This window comes from Ctenopharyngodon idella, chromosome 10 (assembly GCF_019924925.1).
Source record: "Ctenopharyngodon idella isolate HZGC_01 chromosome 10, HZGC01, whole genome shotgun sequence".
NCBI lineage: Eukaryota > Metazoa > Chordata > Actinopteri > Cypriniformes > Xenocyprididae > Ctenopharyngodon > Ctenopharyngodon idella.
Genome location: NC_067229.1, coordinates 13,906,623 through 13,930,691, shown reverse-complemented (window position 1 = coordinate 13,930,691; position 24,069 = coordinate 13,906,623). Strand labels below are relative to the sequence as shown.

The window sequence follows — 24,069 nt, the reverse complement described above, 5'->3', positions numbered from 1 at the left end:
GGGAAGCGGTATCTAATAGCCTATAACATAACACATAAACATAAAACATTGATATTCTCCACATCATTTCCAGCGGTATTAGCCTATTTGTTATTTTGATCACTTACCAAGAAAAAAAACAAAACAAAAAACAGCCAGCTCAACTCGACAATAGCTGGGCATTTTGTCGTAATGTTACCTGCCATTAAAAGGTTAATTTCAAAATTTTAACCGTAAAGCAATTACGAAACGCAAAAACAATACCTGAAAAGGTAACGCACAACAATAACAAAACATTGTTTCCTCAAAAAAAAGTAAACCTATGCTAATTAATAAAATATTAAATAGCCTATAAATTTCTAACATTTAAAACACATTTAAGCTTGCCCTAAACCGACCTTTTTTGAATAAAATGCACGTGACTTTTAAACTTTCTGTTAAAATAGCCTAGGCTATATTTTCTTTACAATTTTCTTTTAGATACTGTGAATGCTTTTTTGACAATTTATTTGCCTTTTCCACTTCATTTAAATAGTCCTGTCAAGTTTCTTTTGACAGGACTAACTTGTGTTTTCATAATTTTATTGAGGTCATCATAATAATTAGAAAAATATTTTAAAATGAGTTATAGCCTGTCAGACAGTGACGTGTGAATAATAATAAAAAAAAGAAAATAATATATTAGTATTATGTAAACTACAGGCTGCATTATACCATGTCAGCTGTAATGTAAAGTGTGACCAAAAAAGTCATCTAACAAATAAGTCATTTTGATGATGGAGCATAAATCAGAAATGTCAGCGGTGCTGACAAAATTAACACGAGTGTAGGATAGGCTGTCAAATGTTTTTCATGTTCCACATTTCGTGTTAAATCAAAAATGCATTCCTGAATAGAAGTCATCTCAAAAATGTTTGGGTGTTCCTATGAAAGTGTAAGCTGGGCATATTCAATTTGTCTCAAGTTCTTGTTTATGGAAAGGATACATTAGAAAAGTATGACCATTACAAAACAAAGTTTTATTCTTAGTACATACGTTTCGAGGCATTGCTCCATGTGTACTGAGAGCAGAGGAGGTGAGAGAGGTCAGCATATGCCGGTGATCACAGTCAGCTGTTCTAATGCGTGGCTTATGGGGTCCCATTGGTGTAAAATTGGTCACATAGGATAGGGCAGGGTGACTGACAGAGCAGATATCATCTGTCTTGATCACATGTGCTCTCTTTTACATGCTTCTTCTTGCTGTACAATCATACTGTATATGTGTTATTTTTGTCCCATGGGATTATTTTAATGAAAAAATTCTTAGAAACATGTAATATAATAAATTATAGTAGCTGTGTGTGTGTGTGTGTGTGTGTGTGTGTGTGTGTGTGTGTGTGTGTGTGTGTGTCTTTTTGATGATATTTTCTTAAATTTTAAGTGCTGAAAGGTCACCTTTTTCAGAACTTATCAATATGGGTTCATCCAGAGTTTTACTTTCTGTAGTAAAGTTATAAAAACTGATCAAATGAGGGAAATTGTTGTCTGTTCTTTTTCTAATAACTTAAATCATATTGTTTTTGGTATTTACAGTATGTGTACAATTTATATAAAATATATTAAACACAATATAAAAAATCCACACCAAATCCACTTGACGGTTAATGATCAAAAGTTGTCGTAATGGTACCTCTTATTAAATAGCAAAATTTCAGATAAATTTAAACCGTAGATCAATTTACAAAATGCAAAACAATACCTGAAAGTCAAAAATAGAAAAGGTAAAAAAAAAAAAAAAAAACTTTATGCATTGTGGAAGAAATTTTCATTTTGATTAAACATAACTAACACTTCTTTCCTTAAAGGGATAACATTTATGTATAATAACATTTTTATATGGTTTGATACTGTATGTCTCTAACACTTGGTCAGAATTACTGTGTCTGAAAATAACAGGAGAAGTAAAAAGAGGCAGGTGTCCAGTTTCATTATGAATGACCAACCTCACGATTGAGGTATCCAGATTTGCTCCTACCTAACAAATTATACATATGTAGAACCAATCAAGTTGGAGGAAAATGATGTAATGAATTGTCACCTTTACCATGTTCCTTTCTTATAAAAATTGTTGTACTCTCTTGATCAGGGGATTTTCTCTGAAATTGGTCTGAGATCCTCCCTGCTGTGATTAAAACTTAAAGGCATTGTCTGGAGTCTTGTCTAATTACTGCTGCGCAGCAGGTTAGTGGACCACTAAAGACCTTAAGGGGATAGTTCACACAAAAATAAAAATTATTCCATGATTTACTCACCCTCAAGCCATCCTAGGTGAATATGACTATCTTCTTTCAGACGAACACCATCAGAGATATATTTAAAAATGTCATTAGTCCTCCAAGGTTTATAATGGTTGTGAATGGCAGCCCAAATTTTGAAGACAAAAATATATATATCCATCCATAAAAACAATGAATTTATACGACTCCAGGGGCTTAATAAAGGCCTTCTGAAGAGAATTGATGCATTTGTGTAAGACAAACATTATAGCGTAGTGTTCTACACTATCATGGCGTAGTGTAGAACGTCATGTAATTTTGTACTATGTTGCGGAAGTTAACGCTACGTCCAAAAAGTAAATCATGGGATAATTTTCATTTTTGGGTGAACAATCCCTTTAATCCCAAGTGATAGTGTTCATGGGGGTGAGACGTCATCCGACTCGAAGCAAGTTGTTGCCAGTAGACGCGCTAGAGGATAAATTCTAACTCAGGCAAGTTGTCGACAGTAGATGTGCTAGAGTTCGTCATTTAGTTTAACTTAAGTCAGGTGCGTAGGGGAATTTCTACCACAGCATAAATACTACCATCAGAACTTTATTTAGTGATTTGGAGAGGTTTCATTTTTTTCAAGTTTTCAAGTAGTGAAAATGGCCCTAATTGAATCACATTCTTTGATTAATCCTCCACAGATGCAGATCTTCTCATCTGCAAACACCAGGGTCCCACATGTTGCACCCGCAAGATGGAGGAGAGCTACTACGCCGCGGCCCAGAGAGACACACTCCACAACATTCTCTCCTATAGCTTCGAACTCAAATATCTCATCCTGGGCCATGCTTCTACCTTCCAGGGTATGTATCGATATAGAGCAGTGCTCGAAGTAGGCCGGTACACACTGGTACACAGTAACGGCTCTTCTATATTTTAATCTGTAGTGTACCCTCACTTTTTTGTAACGGCACTTCTCACATGTACACTGACCACCCCTCCCCCAAGGAGGAAGAAACGCGAATTCAACTGAGGGGGACACTCCCCCCACTCTCAGAACGGCATCCCCCCTCGAGCACTGATATAGTTTGACACTTTTGTCAAATAAATACTAATGCCATGTGCTTTTTGCATTTGCAGCAGGAGCAAGAGGTCATGGGATCAAGTCTCTGCCACAGCAGGTGGTTCACACGTTCACTACATGCTGTTGCTTTGTACGCATGTATGAGAGACACTGCAAGGTGGTGTTCAACATCTCATGAGTCGTATAATGTGACTTTCCAAGGTTACTTTTTGTCTGCTTTTTTTCACGCTCACAGAATGATCCTTTATCTGTCTGAGGTCTCCTGTGAAGCAGTACATGTGTTTCTTAGAGGTTGACTGCTACTTTAGGATTAGGACGAGGCCTTTCAGAATCAGTGTTTGAATAAAACGTACAAAAAGAACCAATCAGAAAGATGTTTCTTACACACACACACACACACACACACTTTGCTCCATGCATATCATTATCTACTCCAGTGAGTTTTCATGTATAACATATGACGTTATAAACCATGTTAGCTTCAAATTTACAACTCTAAAACCTCGCCCAACCAAATATTTAAGTTCATCCAATTTGTCCACCCAAACTTGCACAAAAACCCTTTCAGGTTCATAGGAAAAGGGCATAGTCGCGGTCCTCTCTGTCTTTGCTGCCAGCCGAGTGAATATTTAACGAGTTTAAAGCAAACGAAAAGAGAAATGTTGAAATTCTTGGCGTATCCGTGGAGATCCGTCTCACTGCACTTCAATGTATTGCTCTATAATGAGAGCTTTTGAAAAGATCAGTTGTCCTTTTCTGCTACTTTTCGCATGGTTGTAGCTGGTGTCCTGTTTAAAAGAAAGAAGGTCTGTAAAGTGTTTTTCATTCCCACGTGAAAGAGGATTTTTAATGTAGATCGCTTTTTGTCTATATGCCTGCGTGTTTAAAGGGAAAGTAATAATTCAAATACAAACCGAACTCTTATGGGAATGTGTCTGTTCAAGAGTTAGTTCACCCAAAACTTCTGTTCTTACCAGTATGATTTTTTTTTTTCTTCCATGGAAGACGAAAAAGCTTGCAGAATGTCTCTTTTTCATAATGGGAACAAGGACTGTCAAGATCCAAAAATGATGGAAATGTTGAGACACGTGAGAACCAAAGATGTTAGATATTGTTGATATCAAAAATGCTTTAAAACATAGGGAAAATAAACTGTTAAATTTTGAGAGTGTGTACATTTGTGGGTGAACTATATCTTTGAAAAGTCGTCTCTGCCTTTTGTACCGGAGTAATTCCATTGTAAAGCGAATTCAACATATGCTGCTTACATACTAGCTATCCAACAAAGCTCAACAATCCTCTCCAAACCTAAAAGGCACTAAAAATACTTTGTGCTACCTTCTCTTGATCTAAATTCAAACTTGGACTGGGTACAACAAGTGGAGTTATTCTGACACTGATCTTTTTTAAAGAAGGACCCATATCAAATCCAACAGGCGCTGAGTTAATAGAGCTATCAGGGGTACACTCAGGGGTACCTTCTATCCATCTTCTCAGAACATTCTGCTGTCCCAGAGGTTAGAGGGCAATTGTGGTGATTCCTGGGAGCCCTCAGTGACCCCTGCAATCTACATGACCTCCCCCCACTTGCCTCCATTGCCCAGAACCATATGAGAAGAACCCTATTACACTATCCAGGCATAATCCTCTGCCATGTCACCTGATACTGAGGTGTTTGGATGCAGTTGCCAAGATGCCCCCAGTCTGAATTTTTAGGCATCTAGTGCTACAAGTGTTTTTGAACTGTTTTGTTATATGGATTAAGTTTGAAGTGTCCGTGCTTGAACATGTTGACAGTAATACCCATCTGTTATACTTCTTAAGCATTCATACAATCCCCCTATCCTGACTGTGTGGTTTGGGGCTTGGTTGAAGGGACCCAGAAACTGTTTCTGACCCAAGAAGGTCAGTCACATATTGTTGTTAGAATTACAGGATGCCTGGAGTGCCACCGAGAGATGAGAATGCAAGGAGCAGTGATGTAACATTTCAGGATCCCTGCCGGTTTTCTTGCAAAACCTCAAAGGCTTGTTATAGAAAGATTCTTGTGGGTGTCTTTTAGTATTGTTGGCCAAACAGGTGTTCTTTTGTTCCTCCATCAATAAAGAGCAAACATAACGTTCGGCTTGTTGTTAGCATGCTAGTTATTCTCACAGAAATAAGACGGAGCTGGAATGCTTTGGTCGTTATGAATGAGATGACACTAAAGCAAACTGCACTTTGAATGGTTCTACCAGCTGTCTACTTAAGTACCCGTCTGTCACATGTCATACAAAAGTTAATACGCCATTGTAAATAATGTGTACGGTAAAACTGACTATGGTCCACGACTTCCATTTGCAACCCACTGGCAAAGTGAGGTATAAGATGTCGCCCTGACTGCTAAAATTGGTAATAAGCTAGTGGCATGTGTCACATATCTCCAAACTAACCTTCAGCCCAATAGCGCCACTCCAAAAGATCCATGGATTAAGTGTTGTCAGCTCCCATTAGTCCAATGGAAAGAGAGATTAGATGCATAAGAAAGAGTTGTAAGCAATGTAGGACAAGGCAGAGGTGTACCGTGACAGACTAGTATGTTTGACCCTCTCGTAAATGTCAAACAAAATGACCGCAATTGCTAGTCCCCTCATGTTACGAATGTTTATGTGTCTAGGTTGACTATGAAATAACTGTTCTTGGATGTAATTTTTAGCGCTTATTCAATCCAGAATTTCTGTTTTATTTCCTCTTCCCACAGATACCTTCCATTCCCTACTGTCCTTCACTCTAAATCATACCTACTCGCTCTTTGACAGCACCTACGAGACAATCTCTCAAGATGCAAGACCTTTGGTGTCTACCCTCTTCTCTGACCTTGATCTCTACCTCCGTGGCGATGCCAATATCTCTGTGGAGCACTCTGTCCACAGTTTCTATGACAAACTCTTCCCGTTGGTATACCAACACTTGGTCAATCCTGGCTTGGGCTCACCTGTTTCTACCTGGTCCTCCGAAGGAAGCGAGTGCCTACGTGCCACACGGCATGACGTCAACCCCTTTGGCCCTCACCCACATGCACTTGCTCAGGGATTGTCTAAGGCACTAGTGGCTGGTCATGCCCTCAGTCGGGCGTTGGCAGTGGGTGCCGAGGTTCTGAATGTGACAGAGTCAGCGGGGATGACAAAGCAGTGTGGACGTGCACTGGTGGGGATGTTGTTCTGTCCGCACTGCCGTGGACTGACCCTGATCCGGCCGTGCGGAGGCCTGTGTCTCAATGTGATGCGAGGTTGCCTGGCAGGCCTGTCTGAGCTGGATGGGCCCTGGCGGCGCTATGTAGCATTGCTGGAGGGGCTGAGCGGGGCACTAGCAGGGGGATACGAACTGGAAATGGCACTTTTACGCATCCGGGAAAGAATTAATGATGCCATCCTCACCGCGCAACTGCATGGGCCACATCTCAGCGCCGTGGTGAGTCATGCTACTCTCTGATTCATAGAACACATTTATTTTTATTCCACACACAAGCTACACCATATGCTGGACTAATCAGCCGTAGCCTGCATGAACTTGCAGCAGCATGTTCGCTGATTGGTGCATATCAAATGTCTCGACCAATCAAAGGCTGTGCAGATGCAAGTTTTGCACATACTAATCTGCTATATTTACATGTGCTTAAATCTTAAATGTATAAGAGGTCTTATACATTAGCTTTTAGTCTAACAAATGTGGTCTTTTAAAAATGGAGTTATGAAGCCCTGTGATTATCATATCTGCAAGGGATTTATTATTAGCTCAATGATTAGGAGCATGATTTTGTGGTAATATGACACGTTCTGTAAAAAAATGTGTCGGTCATGACAGTGTGACTATGGCTGTATGTAAGTGAATACCCAGCCGCCCACTCTGAGGCTATTCATACCATCAACGTCAGAGTCTGTGTGCACGCCATAGGACGGCCGTCTTCCCGTCTCTCTCACTTGACTATTTCACTGGAATTGTGGCTGAGGGGCCACAGGGGTCAAGGGTTTTGTGACAGCTCGGCTTTGAACTTATCATGTCCTGGTGCTGACAGCTTTCTATGCGTAGGTCAAGTTTGAGTCCGCATTCCCACAAATCTGTCTCAAAGAGCACAGACTTACCAGTCAGAATGGAAGATATTATTACTTAAGTCCCCAACCGCAGCCCCCATAAACTCCAACACCAAGCTTACCGCTTTACAATGGAGGCTGCTTGTGGGAGTTCGACCTCCCCCCTTAAAACTCCATCATTGGATCAGGTGTTGCTCACTCACGGATGCCACGAGGCTGGAATGACTTTAGGTTCATGTTGCCTGGTTTGGACCCAGTCTTAAGGGTTGGACAACAGAGAACTAGAAAAGTTGTTAGATGCAACCCTAAGACGGGTCAGTGAAGTTATGATTTGGCCAAAAACAGACTCTGTCAGTTCTGCTTTGGGATCTAGAGTTTACACTGGACATAAAATGACGGCCTGACATTCAATAAAAACTGAATTTTAAATTCTTTCTCATGCTCTTAGCAGCCACTAATTCACTGCACAAACCATGTTTATCATCTTTGTAAGTGAAGCCTTATTTGAAGTGGTACTGAAGGAACGTCATGCTACTTGTCCATGCTAGTCTCGCTAATTAGCTTCTGCTAAGTTATGGATGAATTGGCAAAAAATGCTATTGAGTTTTATATTACACATGGCTTTTAATGTCAACATCAACTTGATACACCTATTTTTATCCTAACTCTGATTGTATGGTTATTTTATGGGAATTTTATTATTCACAATAGAAGAAGATAGTGCTGGTTTGAGCTGGTTTATGCTGGTCCTTAGTTGGTCATGAGCTGGTTTAAGCTGGTCCTGAGCTGGAGCTAGTTGCTTAGGACCAGCACTTGACCAGCTTAAACCAGCTCATGACCAGCTAAGGACCATCTTAAACCAGCTGCCATGATTCAAAACATACCTAACCAGCATATGCTGGATTTTTCAACAGGATAGCACCCCTTTTACCGTGGGCAGAAGGCAATTCATACCTGTGTTGTATTACAAATTGCATTTAGCCACATTTCAGAACACAACAATGTGCCGAGCTTGTGTAACTAGAAACATTTGCGCTACATACAGTATTAGCGTATTTTTGGCGGTGCCGGGTCTTAGATGTGCGCTTTATTGTTAATGTGCTACAAATGTAAAACAATTTGTTATAATGTTTTTGCTAACTGTAAAAGAAAGAGATTCTAAAGGATAACTTGTGATAACTTAATTGTTTATAAGATGTCTATATGTGCCCCCCAGCGTTGACATGGAGGACTATGGGGCCTCTCCAGTCCCTCACGCTGCATGTGGTTTGGCGCTATCTTGGTGCTGCTTGAGTTGTTTGGGTGTTGTCTGGTCCCAATCAGCCTGATGTCCTGCATGCAAATTCACCTCTGGACAAAGACGGCTCCCGTGAACCGGCCGGCCCCTTCCCAAAATGCAATGCAGCTAGCGAGGGGCCAAAGCAGGGGAATGAGAAAGTTCGGCTAATCCTTAGATAAATAAAGCGCTGTAGAAGATATACAAATACAAACACGTTTACACACGTTCACATAGACCACTTTTTCAGCCCTCATTGTGATTTATAATTTCTGGAATATACCGGAAACATGAACTATTTACTATTTACAAAAAAAAAACTATTTACTTATTTTGATGCATTTTCTTTTATATATTTAGCAATGGTGAGATACTGAATAAAATAATATACACATTTTATGCATACAAAAAAGTTAATGCATTAAAATTCAGTATCAAGTACAGTTAAATACAGTGAAACCTTGAGCTTATTGTGCAATATTGTTCCAGTTAAAAATCAATAAAATTGTAGTGTTATTGTGCCATTTATTAGTGGCCACTAGATGGAGTAATCTCTTTGAATTGGTGTGAGTCAGTTCAAACAGGCTCATATTGTGCCATACACCATTATTTTTTTCTCTTACATACATATTCAAACCCATAATAATGCAGTGGATCTTTATTCCTTATCACTCTATTTCAGGTAGGTAAAGTTTGTGGTTCCTTGACTGAATCGGTTTCCTCCACTCCAGTCAGTCCCACCTCAGGAAGTTTGACTCCTTCAGTAAACCCCACCATTGAACTTCAAGCCTCAGTCACGTCCTCCAGCCTGACAACACTACCTGATACAGGCAACCAACATGAGCACATAACACTAAAAAGAAGGTGAGAAAATGACGTATCAATTTTTGAACATATATATATATATATATATATAGTATATAGTAACTTCCCTGCTGTTTGTCTTCTTTCCTCTAACATCTGCACTTCTCGATGACCCCAGGTCTCTGCCTCTGAAACCGTCCAAAAACGACAAACCAAGAAGCCTGAGAAAGATTTCAAAGTAAGCGTGTATTAAAGGGGATCTAACAATTTAAAGAAATAGCAATTCAGTTTCCAGGTTGTTGTGTTTCGCTAATTTCCAATCTTATCCTTAAATGATTAGTTCACTTTAAAATGAAAATTATCCCATGATTTACTCACCCTCAAGCCATCCTAGGTGTATAAGGTCTTTCTTCTTTCAGAAGACTACAATTGTTATATTAATAATCACCCTGATGCTCCCAAGCTTTATAATGGCAGTGAATGGAAACCACCTGTTTGGAGCTCAGAAAAGTGTATCCATCCATCATACACGTACTCCACACGGCTCCGGGGGGTTAATAAAGGCCTTCTGAAGCGAAGCGATGCGTTTTTGTAAGAAAAATATCCATATTTAACACGTTATAAAGTAAAATAACTAGCTTCAGTCAGACCGCCTTCCGTATTCAACTTGCGTAGAATGTGTAATGCCTCTCGCAGTACAAAACGCTTACGCTACGTCCTACGCCTTCCCTATTCAACTTACGAAACAAGTGCCAGTTACACTTTTTCCGTAAGTTGAATACGGAAGGCGGTCTGGCGGAAGCTAGTTATTTTACTTTACAATGTGTTAAATATGGATATTTTTCTTACACAAACGCATCGCTTCACTTCAGAAGGCCTTTATGAACCCTCCGGAGCCATGTGGAGTACATTTATGATGGATGGATGGATGGATGCACTTTTTTTGAGCTTCAAACAGGTGGTTTCCATGCACTGCCATTCTAAAGCTTTGAAGCATCAGGGTGATTATTAATATAACTCCAATTGTATTTGTCTGAAAGAAGAAAGTCATATACACCTAGGATGGCTTGAGGGTGAGTAAATCATGGGGTAATTTTCATTTTAAATTTCATTTAAGATTTTTAAAAATTATCTCTAATTATTTTGTCATAAAAATGACTTTAGCTGTCAGCCTAACAATGTTATAATGATTTAATCTCACATCAAATGAAACGTGTGTGAGCAAGGAAGAACGCTGTCAGCATTAATAACAGTCGCAAACAAGTATAGGAGACCAATAATGCCGCTTGTGTCTATCAGTGTTTGGGCATGTTTGATTAAAGAAGCGTGATGACTGGGGCAGAACTGGTTGTACTGTATAATTAGGCCTGGTTGGATGCTTTTTGATAACTTCCTGAACTTCCTGCAGGGAGTTTATGGGCTACATCCAGCGGTACAAATCGTTCTTCTCCACCCTGCCGGAGATGCTGTGCGAGGGGGAGGTGGTGATGGATGAAAACACCTGTTGGAGTGGAGAAGATGTGGTGGAGAGGTAAGCTTCTCTTGTCAGAAGAGGACTTGAACTCAAATTTGCATGTTAATGTGTAGATGAAAATAGGTCAATAACAGGACACTGTTTTTTTTTTTTTTTTTTTGGATTTAATTTATTTCTTTTTAAACTGGATTTTTAAAAGATTTTCTTTTTTGTCAGTGACCCATATTCCTTTTTTACAGACAAGAATATCATATTGGCAAGTTTTGCACATTACCATATCATCTACATCATCATGTCAGTTTCTTTGAGTGGTTCTATATTGAATGAAAATGGGGCATATTGAACAAAAAGAAGATTTTCGGTCTGGCTGAAGACTTATTCTTTACAAACATGAGAAAGTTTTTGTTTTTGTCTACCCACAGTCCCAAAGTGATTGTAATTGTAGGCAATCAAATCTCTATCCACTCTGTGAGGTCGTGAAGTTCATAAGATGGCCAAGAGGAGTGATGGTTGCCATGGATTATCGTGGCTTTTCTCCAATCCTCTTCCGGACAGAAGCTTCATTCAGAAAGTTCTGGAGCTCTATTGTGACACAAATGAGATTCCCTGAAAAACACACACTCAAAATAAACATTTGCATATAGGCGGTTTTGCTATCAACATATGTTCATTTAAACATACTCTCTTTTGGCTTCCAAAAGACAAAATGACCATGACGCTGATTGGTTGATTTGAATGTTGTTCCAGGATCAACAAAAATGTTGACCCAGGAACATGTTGAACTCAGCAATATCAGGTTATGCGACCATGACCACTTCGCTTGGATGGAAGTTTTATAATTCTAGATATATCCCCAATCGGGCCTCATTTGCTCCTCAGCACTGGCTCAGAGGTTAGAGATCCCACTCCCCACCCACCCCCTGGACAAATTGCCCCATCACCATCCACACTATGGCAGTAACGCAAGGCTGGCACCATCCATACTGGGGGGGCCCCAGTGGCACAAACACAGGGCAGTCCTGGAACCAGGCCACTGTTACCAAGGAGAAAAATGACTAGCTTGCTAATAATTTTTTTGGTTTGTGGAATCTCTGTATTAAGACCAGACAACTTTTTTATGTCAAACTGAATCATTTTGTCTGAAAGATAAAGATTTAATGGTTCCCTAAATGCCATTGATTGGCTGCAAATAGGTCCCATACAAAATGTAAACTCTAAATTTAGCTAATGCCACATGATGGCATTTTTGCCACATGTAACCACTAAATCTTTATCTTTCAGACACAGTAAATCAGTTAGACATTATAAAAACATGCTTTGTATTTTCAAATACAGAGATTCCAAAAACTGTTAGCATAGAAAGAATGGACTAGCTTGCTAATCTGTCACAGAAATGAATAGTAACTCTCTCCATTTGTTGGTACAAAGACTATAGGCTATGTTTGGAATAGAATACTGCTTACTATACACTAAATTACAAATGTGAACAGAATATGCTAACAGCAATGCAATGCTAACATTCAAAATGGTAGTATTATGTGTACTAGCTTTCTGAATACTACTAGTATGTGTAGCTGAACTCATACAACAATAAATGTTTTTAAACAGTAGTATAATAATCTGTAGAGTGCCCACCTCTCTTGAATCACAGTTTGTTAGTTTTTTTTATACATTTTTTGTAAAATGTCTTAACATTTGACTAATAAAATAGTTAAATAATGATTAAACAATGAGTCAAGAGAAAGACAAATCCCAGCTGATATTACTTAGTTCAATCATCAAATTGGAAATGGAAAATCAAGTTGTGCAGTGCATTGTGGGATAAGTTTTGTTGCTGTTGGTCACCTGGGTATTCCAAGCTTGCAGATAATTTGCATTCTGTGCACAAAATGCATGCTATATGCTGCAAAAAATAGTGAAATTAGCTTGTTAGCATGGCATTCTGAACATATATTCCTGTGATCACAACCTCTTCAAAAGAGTCAACACTGCCCCCTTCTGGCCAGAATAGTTTTAGCCATTTAACGGTTTGAACATTTTGTTCAATCATAATGTTTTCCCAGGAAGAAAAAAAAAAATGATTGCATGTTTTTTGCATGACCATAATGTATTAGCCATCTAAAAATATTCTGCCACTTGGTCATAATAAACAGTGGGTCAAAGAAACATATTGAGGAAAACATGTGTTCACAATATGGCCGAACTTTCACGCTGACTCCAGTCCAAAACATGCATTTTTAGCTTGGACCTTTCTGGTCCATTTGTATAGCTACGTACAATTTCAAATTGAGCAAACAAGGTCATTTTAGAAAATGCTTAGCTGGAGTTGTGGTTCACCTCCCACTGCATAGTGAAGTGTATGAATGGCTGTTTCGTAGGATGGTGGAGTTAACTAAGGAAATGTTATCATGACTTATAACTTGGTGTCAGCCAGATTCCAAGCGACTGGATGCGTGAGGTTACTGTGGAAACAGTGTGTTTTTGTTTTCATTTTAGGCAACTACCATCCCTAGTCAAAGTCCTTTTGGGTCGTTCATAGTTTCTCTCTCTTTCATTCTCACGTTTTGTCCATTACTGATGCCACTGCCAAACTTTTTACCACATAAAAGGTGAACAGATTGGAAAAACATGGCCACTGCTGACTGTCAATCATTGTGAAACGTTACAGCCTCATGCTGATGACTGATTTGACCTGCTTAATTTTGTGTGTGTGTGTTTCTTTTCTCTGTGATCTTAGACTGGTCGTATCCTCCATTACAGCTCTATTAGATTATGTGTTTTCATTGAGGACTCGCCCTTGTGCTCACCATAACACTTCTTTTTGGTTTTTAAGAGCTTAAGACTGAACATGCTACTTCTCTGATGAAAGGTGGTTTAATGGGGTTTAGATAGTGTTTAGCTAGTCAATTTAGTACAATTAACCTATGTTTTTAGCATGGATTTACCAACAACCATCTTAGATTAGATATAAACAAGTTACCAAATATGTCATTAACTGGTCCAAGCTTCTCAGTAGCTAGTCCACGATAATCATATCAGCTGGTCAACCAGCCAATATGTTTCAAAAACCACCCTGACAGCCCTAGGTTGGTAGGAGCAACAGCTCACTGGTTTGTTGCCAGTCTAAATGGTTTACTATGTTCCAAAACAAAACTACGATCTTAAAATGGATTTTCCATTTCAGTGTAGTGCCTGAAAACTGTCTAAAATGTTAATTTAGACCAGTGGAAACCAACTTATCCTGGTAATAGCTGCTTTTTTCAACAGGGTTTGTGTTGAAAACATTGTCTTGTGCCACATATTTTGGCTAAGAGCTAAATGGCTACATTTGACAAATTAGGAATTGAATTTTTTATAGTTTTTTCTATTTTAACTTACATGTTCTTCATATAAAATTAACATTCTGTGTAGCATGTTCAGTTTAGCCTCACTATAGGTATACTTAACACCTCTGCATGATTTTAATGCTAATGCTGACAGACACAGTGTTTGGTATAATAAGCCTAAAGGAGGTGTGTTTGCTGTGATAAGAATCATAATTACTTCATTTTAATAGCACAGTGCAATTTTAGCCTATTTAGCACCTGCTTAAACAGGAGTGTGGGTTGTGGGAGTGTTGTGCAACTATTTGCTGAATTCTCCTCTGAGGCCATCTGAAAACCTATGAACTAGCATTTATGAACATTGTGGGCCTTAGTGCTGTCTAAGTAGTCAGCTCACTTGGTTTCATAGCCTACAAATGCTACATCATACACAGTATTTACAGTGGCTGATTGACCTGAAAACTTGGAACGGATACTGTAACTGCATATAGGATATCCAGTGCTTGTATTACAACTTATTATTGAATTACTCAATTTCAAACAGCTGCTTTAATACAGAATGGCACTGATAGCTTTGTGCAGTTCAAAGCTGACTAGATATATTACAGCTGTCCTACATTAGCATGGGCCCTTCCCAACTGCATAGACCACAGACAATAAATAGGATGGAAAACTAGCAACCAGAAGGTCTTACACCCGGTTATTACACACATGAGAAGGCGCACAGCTGAATTCCTGCTGACGTAAGACAGGATAGCATAGCTTACTCAGATGCTAAACACCAAAGCTGTGTATTCTAATGAAAAGGATTTGTTGAAATATTAGTGTATGGCATCCGTTTTGGCTGTGTGTCGATGCCAAAGGCAATAACTTGTTGAAAAGCTGTTCTAAAGAACGGAGAAACCTTTAATGCACAGCTCATGAAGAACGGATATTGCTAGCTCATTAGGTGCTGAGTTTCATAACCTTCTAAGCAAACAAATGAGCTAATCCAGTATAGCAGATGAATTTAATTGGAGCTTTGCTCCTCACAGTGGTATATGTGTGTGGTTTCTTTGAGAAAATAAGCAGCGTTTAGTCAGAGGGGAACTCCAAACTCTTTGGTCTTGAGCTGGGTAAATATTTTCTCTGTTTTTTTTTCTGGGTTGGATTCATTTAGCAGCTAATTATTGTGAGAAATGTGGGTGACTGCAGTGACAAGCCCACCACACTGAACTGTAAGATCCATGTTCTCGCTAGCACATCTGTTTAGAGAGCCTGATCTTCTTTGTTGCTTATTTGAAACAGTTTGTCTGTGTCATAATCAAAGTACTTTATGAGGTGGCTTGTTTGTTGTGGTCTTTGTTTTGTGGAAAGAAAACTTTTAGGGTGAGCGCAGGACTTAATTTTATAGGTATTTGATTGCATCGTGTGGGGGTGAAGCGTGGAAGGCTATGCTAATATTAGTGGCTCTCGCTGAGGCAATTTGCATTCACCATTGCCAAAGCGTAAAGTACTTCATACTTCAGTTTTGATGAACATTTAAGGCGTGTTCACACCAAGGACGATATCTATAACAATAACAATAAAGATGTAGTTTTAAAAATTGTTCTAAATGTAAAAGAATAGCAGAGTTTACACCACAACTACAGTGTAACGACAACGGAACAGAGAAACAATATCGCTGGAATCACTTTCACAACAATTTTTTTTCCAGCTGATGAATGATAAAAACACTGACAGCCAATCAGAATCCATCCTGCTTTAAAGAGCTTTAGCATTTAAAGCAGCAGATTACAAATGCAGCATGTGCTTATAATAAACAGAACAATATCGTTCGTTGGTGTGGATGCTAATATATTTATCTTCATTAACGTTCTTGGTGTGAACAGGCCCTTAGTGTATGCGTACAGCCAAACGAGTAGACTAAAAAGATTTGCCCTTCTCCAATGTTTGCTCTATTTCTCTCCAGAAGGCGTGAGCGATATAAATGTATTTGTACTCATTTAAACTAGAGTTGCGCTTATCAATACTGGCGTCTATTGTTGTTGCTGTCTCCAGTGCTGCATCCAAAATCGTGTACTGCGTAGGTACTACATTTGAATTTGAATTTACTTCGAAACCGTTAAAAAAGGTACGCTCTATATAGTATAAATGAATGAAATTTGGACATACTACATCCGCCATGTTGTTACTGTCACGTGACCTACCAGCGTCAGTTGCATCGCTTCACTTCCATTCGTAAATTCCCTCCTGTGGCCTCATGGGATAATAAAGTGTCCATTGAATGTGCACTTTAGAATCTTGGCGGAAGAAGTAGATCATCCGGGGACTTTTCGCCTATGAATACTTCGAATACTTCCCTATATAGTAGGGAAGTATTCGATTTCGGATGCAGCCAGTAGTTTGTTGTTGTTGTTCTGGGACAACGGTCCCAGCCAATGTTGGCATTAGTGCAAAAATTTTTTTGTTTGTAGTATGCTGAGGAAAAAAAAACTATTCTTTGGGACTTAAGGAGTTTCTTTAAGGAGTCAAATCATACATACATTTATAGTCTGTAATATTATAGAGACTTTAAAGTGTGTGTGTGTTTTTGTTGTTGTTGTTGTTGTTGTTGTTTTGTTTTTATTGGATGTGGTTCAGTACATGTCCTAGCAAAACTAAATGTAATTTAGTTAATCCAATAGTTTAGTTAATTCAATACTGCACAAAGACCGAGGACATTTGTGAAGATGGTAAATAGGGCTGATTTTAATGTAATCAGTTATTCAAAACAGAGCCATTGATAGATTTGTTACTGGTTCATCAAAAATGCAACACGCTCAAAGTGAATTATGTCGTCGAAATGTTATATTCATACTTAGTGAGTGTCTGCAGAGAAATATAGAAGGCGAGTGGGCATTTCAACAGTCATGATATGTGATTATCAGAATCTTAAGGTTGGCAATATGTTTATTAAAACACATCAAGCAGATTGTTTCCTCTTTAATTATGCGCATATGGATAGCACATTTGGTGCACCGAAGAGAGAATTAGCCTTAAAAATGACAGTATCCACAGACAGCTCATTCTTCTTTTAAATAAGCCACATAATCCGCTCCTCTCACATAGTGAATACTCACATATCTCATCTCCACCGTACCTGCCGCCAAAATGCATTTACGCGTGACAGCTAAAAAGCACAAACCAACAAACAAGTCCGTCTCACATCAGTTCTTGACAAAGTGCTCCCACCTTGCAAAGTGAGCCGTGTGTTCGGATGCTGTTCGGATGCAGCATGAGGTGTCTGGGGTCATTATTTATTCACTTAGATTAGCTGTGGTGAAAACAGCAGGGCGATTCTCCCACAAGCATTCATTTATTGATGTGCAGGCACACGGCTGCATTATTCTGCCCCCCTGCTGTGCTTTATATGCACCCCACTGTTAACCCTTTGATCCGTCTGTCTGACTGTCTGTTTGCCCGTCTGTCTCAAGGACGTTACTGCTGGAAATAGCTTCTGTGTGATAATCTAGCAATTGCATAGACAAACAATTTTGCATAAATTGATATATGTTCACTCTTCATGATTACACATGAGTATTCATCAATATATGACAAAATATTTATTGAATGTAAGGGATCTTTTCATCAAGAGACAAAAACTAAAGCAATGTTCCTTTATCATCTGAAGGAGTTGCCCGTGTTAATTTACACGTGTACCGGAAAGTAACCACCTAGAAACCACATAGCAAACATTCTGGATATACATTTACTTCTATTCAACATGATTAAGGGGATGTTTACACGACACCATTTTCAACTTAACTGTATGCGTTTTGGTATGTGTTCATTTACACGACAACAGCGTTTTGGCAGCCTGAAAACGCAAAGTTTTGAAAATGTGTTTCAAAGTGCAAGTTTTTGAAAATGATACCATTATCGTCTCTGCGTAAATGACAAAAACGCAAATTTGAGAAAAAGGTGACGTCATGCGCATGTGTATTGCGTGTTCAGTCTATAGGTGTGTAGTGTTTACTTTGCAAAGTGACATCGCCAACTACTGGCCTGGCATGAATAATACAGCATTTTTAATCATTCTCGCAGATCCGTGGATGGTTTTGACAATGTTGTCGTCTCTGTACGTGAAAAACTTTTCTGTTTTTAGTACATTGTTGTCATGTAATCGTACCCTTAAGAACAATTTTTGGCTTATTTAGTCAATAAAATCACTACAGCTTTACATGCCTGTAATCTATCCACCCTACCAACCGATCATGTCTGTATTTTAAGTTCATGCTCTGTGCTTAATCAAAGTTTTAACCTATCTGCCCTGCCTGAGCTTGACCCATTGATCTTATAGGCTGCTGAGCATGGCACTCTGACAGTCACCATGGCAACTAATGTTGAGATGTCCCCCCGAACAGTAAAGATTGACGACCTATCGAGACCCTTTCCTCAAGTTTGTTTCTTTATCAACATCCCTTCTTTAAGAATAGAATTCTCAGGAATCCATGAAATAATTTTATTGTCAATCTATCCAGATGTGTCTATCGCTTTCTTGAATACTTTTAAGCAGGTATTCATGTTGTGTGGCTTGTCTTGGTTGCATCGACTTGGCCTTTGTTGAAGGCTGCCCTCCAAATGCCTCCTTCAACGTCTCTAATATAAGGGCGGAGGGTCAATACCTACATTTGCAGCACAGTTGTGTCTTCAGGCTTCGCTGCGGGTTTCATAATGAATCATTTATGTGGGTGAAAAGGCTGTCTGAATGTCCGATCAATCCTTGGGCCTGTTTCTAATAAACAAGCATTGAGCATTCCCTGCATTTTTAGGACTCCAGAACTCAGAATTAGGAGATCATTATCAGTCCAAAGTGAGCTTGATTTCTGTGAAGGTAACTTATCTCTTGCTCTATTTCCGCCATAGTTATACAGGCCATGTGGTGGGGAATGGACTGCAAGCCCAGAGACACAACCCAGAGATAAAGGTCAGAAGTGTGGATCCAGTCTTGGTCAACATAAAGGAAAAGCTAGAGCACTTCAACCAGGTAGGTCCAAAAACATCTAAGGTCAGAACATCCATCCAGCCACATTTGACCCAAACGATATGTTCTTAACCCTAACCCTGAACCTCAATCGTAAGCTCAGCAAAATCTTTGTAGTACTAAAGTCTGCGTGCTCGGTACAATTTTCACCACGACTTGGCCAATATATCCAGAACAACTTTGAGGAATTGTAAGAGATTTGTTTTGTCGTAGGCCAAAATCGGCTTTGTTTGTTTAGGGTGGACGTGCATAGAGCAAGTTCTGACAATTAGGAGATTGAACCCTTGCACACGTTACAAATCAGTTGAATCGACATGAAGTTCAAACCAATGTTGTCTACAATGCAAGCCACGACCGTTAGAGCAATAACAATTTCCTTTGACGTTGAAAAAAATCTATTGGGAGCTCGATTGACAAGCTAAAATCACACTAAAATTGGAGTGACAAGCTTTCGAAGGGAAGATTTGTCTGAATTTTTTGGCAGTTCTGCAGTACGACTTCTACAAAGTTCCTACAATGACCATCTACTGAGGAACCAATGAGAGCACAGCAAGGGCTTGTTTGGGTTGTCAATGCGGATGTCAGAACACAAATGATAAGTCAAAGCTGTCCATCGTGATGTAAGTTTGCTAATGTGCATATTGTATAATCAAAGACAAAACTGATTAAGATCTTACCATAGTCAAATGATACAATCTGACAAGCAACAATCGGATAAAAAAAAGTACAGCTATGGCTTGTGTGCATTTCTTTTTATAAAACATTCACTGAATTTTTGCTTTGCAAGCCAAAAAAAAGACATTAAGGACCGCCAGAAGCACTAGTTTCAAGCTTGCCCTCCAAAATAAAAATAGTCTAGGCCAACTCAATGCCAGTGCACATGTCAAGAGTGGTGAGACGGTGTCATTAGGCCAGGGTTTGCTCTGTGATCAGACTGCAGCAAGATCAGACCAAGCATCCTCAGCGGGAGTGTTGAAGACCTCCTTGGCATGACGACAAAGTCTGTCACTCCTGCAGCTGCATTTGGGAGGGGACGGAGGGCAGCTCAGTTGGCCCCCATTTTGTAACATCTTTCATTGCTTCATTAAAAACAGACGTTCTGGTTCCACATTATGTCTAAACCTGACCCAGCCCTGGCCACATTGCTTTGCTGTGAGGACTTGCGTCACTGAAAGGCAAGAAAGCTGGGAAAGTACAGTAGATTTGTGTCAGGGGTTGAGGAGAAGGTCACTTTGAACTGCTTGTGGAATTATTCCCATTATTCCCATAGGTCATCAAGCCCCTGGTGAGGTCTTGCAGAGTCTCGCATGTTTTTTGTTCTCACAGTGACCTGTGGTAGCACTTGCGCTGTGCGCTTTAGACCATGCGCTTAGATCGTTAAGATAGGGCCCAATGACATTTGAAGCTAACTCTAACACCTCCTTGAGTACACGACAAAAATGACTTTGTTTGAGTTTTTAATCAGCGTTTTGTCTTGTTTGCAAGTAAAAATATCTGTCTTCAAAAAAAAACATTTATTTTAGAAGTAACACTGAACAAGATATTAAGACTTCTTAAAGTAAGTCAAAATCTTTCAGTGCACTAAGACAAAACACACTTGTATTAAAGATTTATTTTATGAAGACAAATCTTAATATTTTAAGCAGCATTGCCTCCTAAGTAAATTATTCTTGTTTTAAGGTGGAAGATTACACACACACACACACACACAAAAAAAATGTAAGAATAGTTTTTTTGCCATGTACTGCGGGTTGTTACCAATTACAGATCCTTTTCAGAAGTCTTTGTTGCATTTGTAATATGGGCCCCATATAAAGTGTCCTGAAAAGGACATGTGTTAGACACTGAATAGTACAAAAAGTGTCACATGATATCATGACAACCTGGCATCTTAAGTGTCACTTTATGCCTTCAGAGGTGTGTGAGATATTCAAGTAAAACCAGAGCCTTAGTCCCAGTCCATCTCTGATCAACGCTTATTGAAAAATTAATATTGCAACACCATGTCCCTAGAGTGAGTCATCTTGCGCTACAGGGAAGATTTATGCGTCACATGGTTGAGTTTACATCAAAGGTCGTCATTATTTTTTTCTCTGAGTCTCCTATGCGTCCTTTAGCTTTGAGCGGACAGTATGATGTAACACTCTTTTACATAAAGCTAAGTAATTTATGAGCCCTCCCCGCAAAAATAGCGAATGAAGAAAACCCTAGGCATGACTTACGCAGCTGTATGAGCCGAGATGTGTCACAGAGGGATGCTAATGAGTATGAATGCTTTCATAACCTGCTATCTAATGTAAACATACATCAACATGCAAACACTTGCACGTATAAGGCATGCAAGTGGATGTGTCATATTTCAATGCAACTCAAAGACTTTCAAGTCCAGGTTGTTCGGTAATGGCTATGGATAGTTCACTAATAGTAGTTCCAAACCCATATGATGTCATTTTTTCAATGGAAATTTTTTGAAGGATCTTTTTGAAGGATCTTTTTTCCATATAGCAACAAATGTCAAGTGCCAGTATAGACCAAAAGCCAGCATGAAAGCACCATAAGGCTGTGTGTCCATCAAAGCGATTCTTCCAGAAGCTAGCATATTTTTCTAATTGTTTTCAATGGGAGTGCTTCTATTTCACGCTGAGCACTGAGCGCTCTGCGTTTTTTTTTTTCTGGTCGCCGAGAGTTGAAAAATGTTCAGCTTTGGGTAAAATGCAGCACTCATCATTGTCACTTTTTACCCTGCTGTCCAATCACTGTGGAGGAGGTTCAGGACAAATACAACACTGACCAACCATCACATTCTGCTACAACGATAACAAATGACAACAAACACATCTCTTCATCCAAAACAAGTGCCAGAGAAAGTAAGTTACATTGTGTCTACATTTATATATTTAGAAACATACTATTTGCGAAATCAGATACTAGTAACAGTTCCGTGGATATTCAGTATCAGCACATAGCATCTCAACTGAATAAAACGCTGTGTCGCCGAAGCGCTTTCAAGCACCCGCAGCAAGGTGTTCTCAGAAGAGCTGACTAAAAACACTTTGGTGGACACATGGCCTATAATGTGCACTAAACCTTCTGAAGTTGTACAGTAAATTTTGCATGGAAATTCACTTACAATCTTTCCCTCCACTGCAGCTGTTAAGGGGGAAATATAATGCCCCTTTTACAAGATGTAATATAAGTCTCCGGTGTCCCCAGAATGTGTCTATGCCGTTTTTGTGTGTCCCTTTAAATGCAAATGAGCTGCTGCTCCTGGCCCGCTTTCCAGAAGAGGGTGGAGCTTTAACAGCTCGCGCTTCGGTTGCTCAACAACAACAAAGCTGGAGAATCTCAAGCAGCCAAAATGATGATTGTCAGTAACAGTGTTCAGCCTTACATTGTTCAAACTGGAATCGGATGCTGATGGAGAGACTCAGGAAGTTACAACATTTAGAATGCATCTAGACGTTTCGAAATGGTTAGTGGATAAATTTATGTAGTTGCTGTGGAGTTGATTCAACTCATCAACTAGCATGTGCTGTCATGTTGATCATTTGTGCAAATCCAGCATTGAATTGACCCTCGTTTGTGTCCGGCGTAAAATGACAGCATGGCAACAGCTCTCTGCTACAACAATTCTTCCTCTTCTTTAAAGCAGCCAAACATGGCTTTACCCCCTTTGTTGTGTGTTCTCGAGGACAGGGTATATGCAAATTTCAGGTTAGTGATGTCACTAACTCAGGAAGAAGCTGTAGTCCCTACCAGCCATTTGTTGTAGTCCTTAAAAGGCGATTTCTGTGAAAGAAAATATCTCTCTTTGCATTGAACTTTCATAAGCGTCGTAACTTTGCAGATGTTGTATATGCTCTAACAGCAACATTACACACTAACTGAAATTAAAAAAGTGAAATCATAATCAACCACCCCTTTAAATCTAATTCTCCATTGGTTAGTTGCTTAGTTGGTTGGTTGGTTGGTTGGTTAGTTAGTTGCTTAGTTGGTTGGTTGGCTGGCTGGCTGGCTGGCTGGTTGGTTGGTTGGTTGCTTGGTTGGTTGGTTGGTTGCCAAGGCAACATTTCTAATTTTCATTTCAGTTGAAGTCCTTAAATGAATAAAACTAAAATTGAAATTGAAACATTAATGCTAAATATAATTTTTTTTAAATCAATATATAATATATAAAATATTAACAAAAGAACATAACAAAATTACTAAAACTAAAATTAAAATTAAAAACTGAAAATATAAAAATATGTGCTAATTAAATAATTTAAAATAGTAGATGATTTAAATATTACTAAAAATAACAAAACAATAGCAGAATTGTATTTTATTATTTTACTTTAAGAGGCTGCATTTGCAATTTCTTCACAGTAGCGTTTAGGTGTGTCATATATGTTGATGATATGTTGATTATTGGTCTGTTTATCTGACCCCTGCCAAACAAGCCTCGGTTTCGCATTTCTTTTGACCATTAGAGGTGTATCTCAGTCCAATTGATGAGGCCTGTTGTCAAGGAGACACGGTTTGGCAAAAAGACCCCCAAAGCATCCTATCGATCCGTTTACATGACTGGGGTCTTGAAACTGCCATGGATATAAGGGAATTTGTTTCCTGGATGACTCTGAATTATGTGGAAAATCCTGCTGCAGTAATGCAATCTTTTTGGAGATGTAATGAAGACTGACCATGGGGAGCTCTGAATATTAAAGGGATAATTCACCCAAAAATGAAAATTATGTCATTATTTACTCAGCCTCAAGTTGTTCTAAACCTGAATGAAGTTCTTTCTTCTGCTGAACACAAAAGAA

General features: G+C 39.1%; 1 protein-coding gene across 1 annotated transcript in view; it reads left to right on the top strand.

The window, feature by feature from the left end:
- Nucleotides 1-2,953: 2,953 nt before the first annotated feature.
- gpc5b (glypican 5b) overlaps nucleotides 2,954-24,069 on the top strand; it is a 43,755-nt gene continuing 22,639 nt past the window's right edge. The window contains exons 1-5 of the mRNA XM_051910702.1: nucleotides 2,954-3,091; nucleotides 9,341-9,522; nucleotides 9,641-9,700; nucleotides 10,871-10,993; nucleotides 19,147-19,267. Coding sequence (XP_051766662.1) covers nucleotides 3,074-3,091; nucleotides 9,341-9,522; nucleotides 9,641-9,700; nucleotides 10,871-10,993; nucleotides 19,147-19,267 — 504 coding nt within the window. The 5' untranslated portion in view covers nucleotides 2,954-3,073. The remainder of the gene's footprint in view (nucleotides 3,092-9,340; nucleotides 9,523-9,640; nucleotides 9,701-10,870; nucleotides 10,994-19,146; nucleotides 19,268-24,069) is intronic.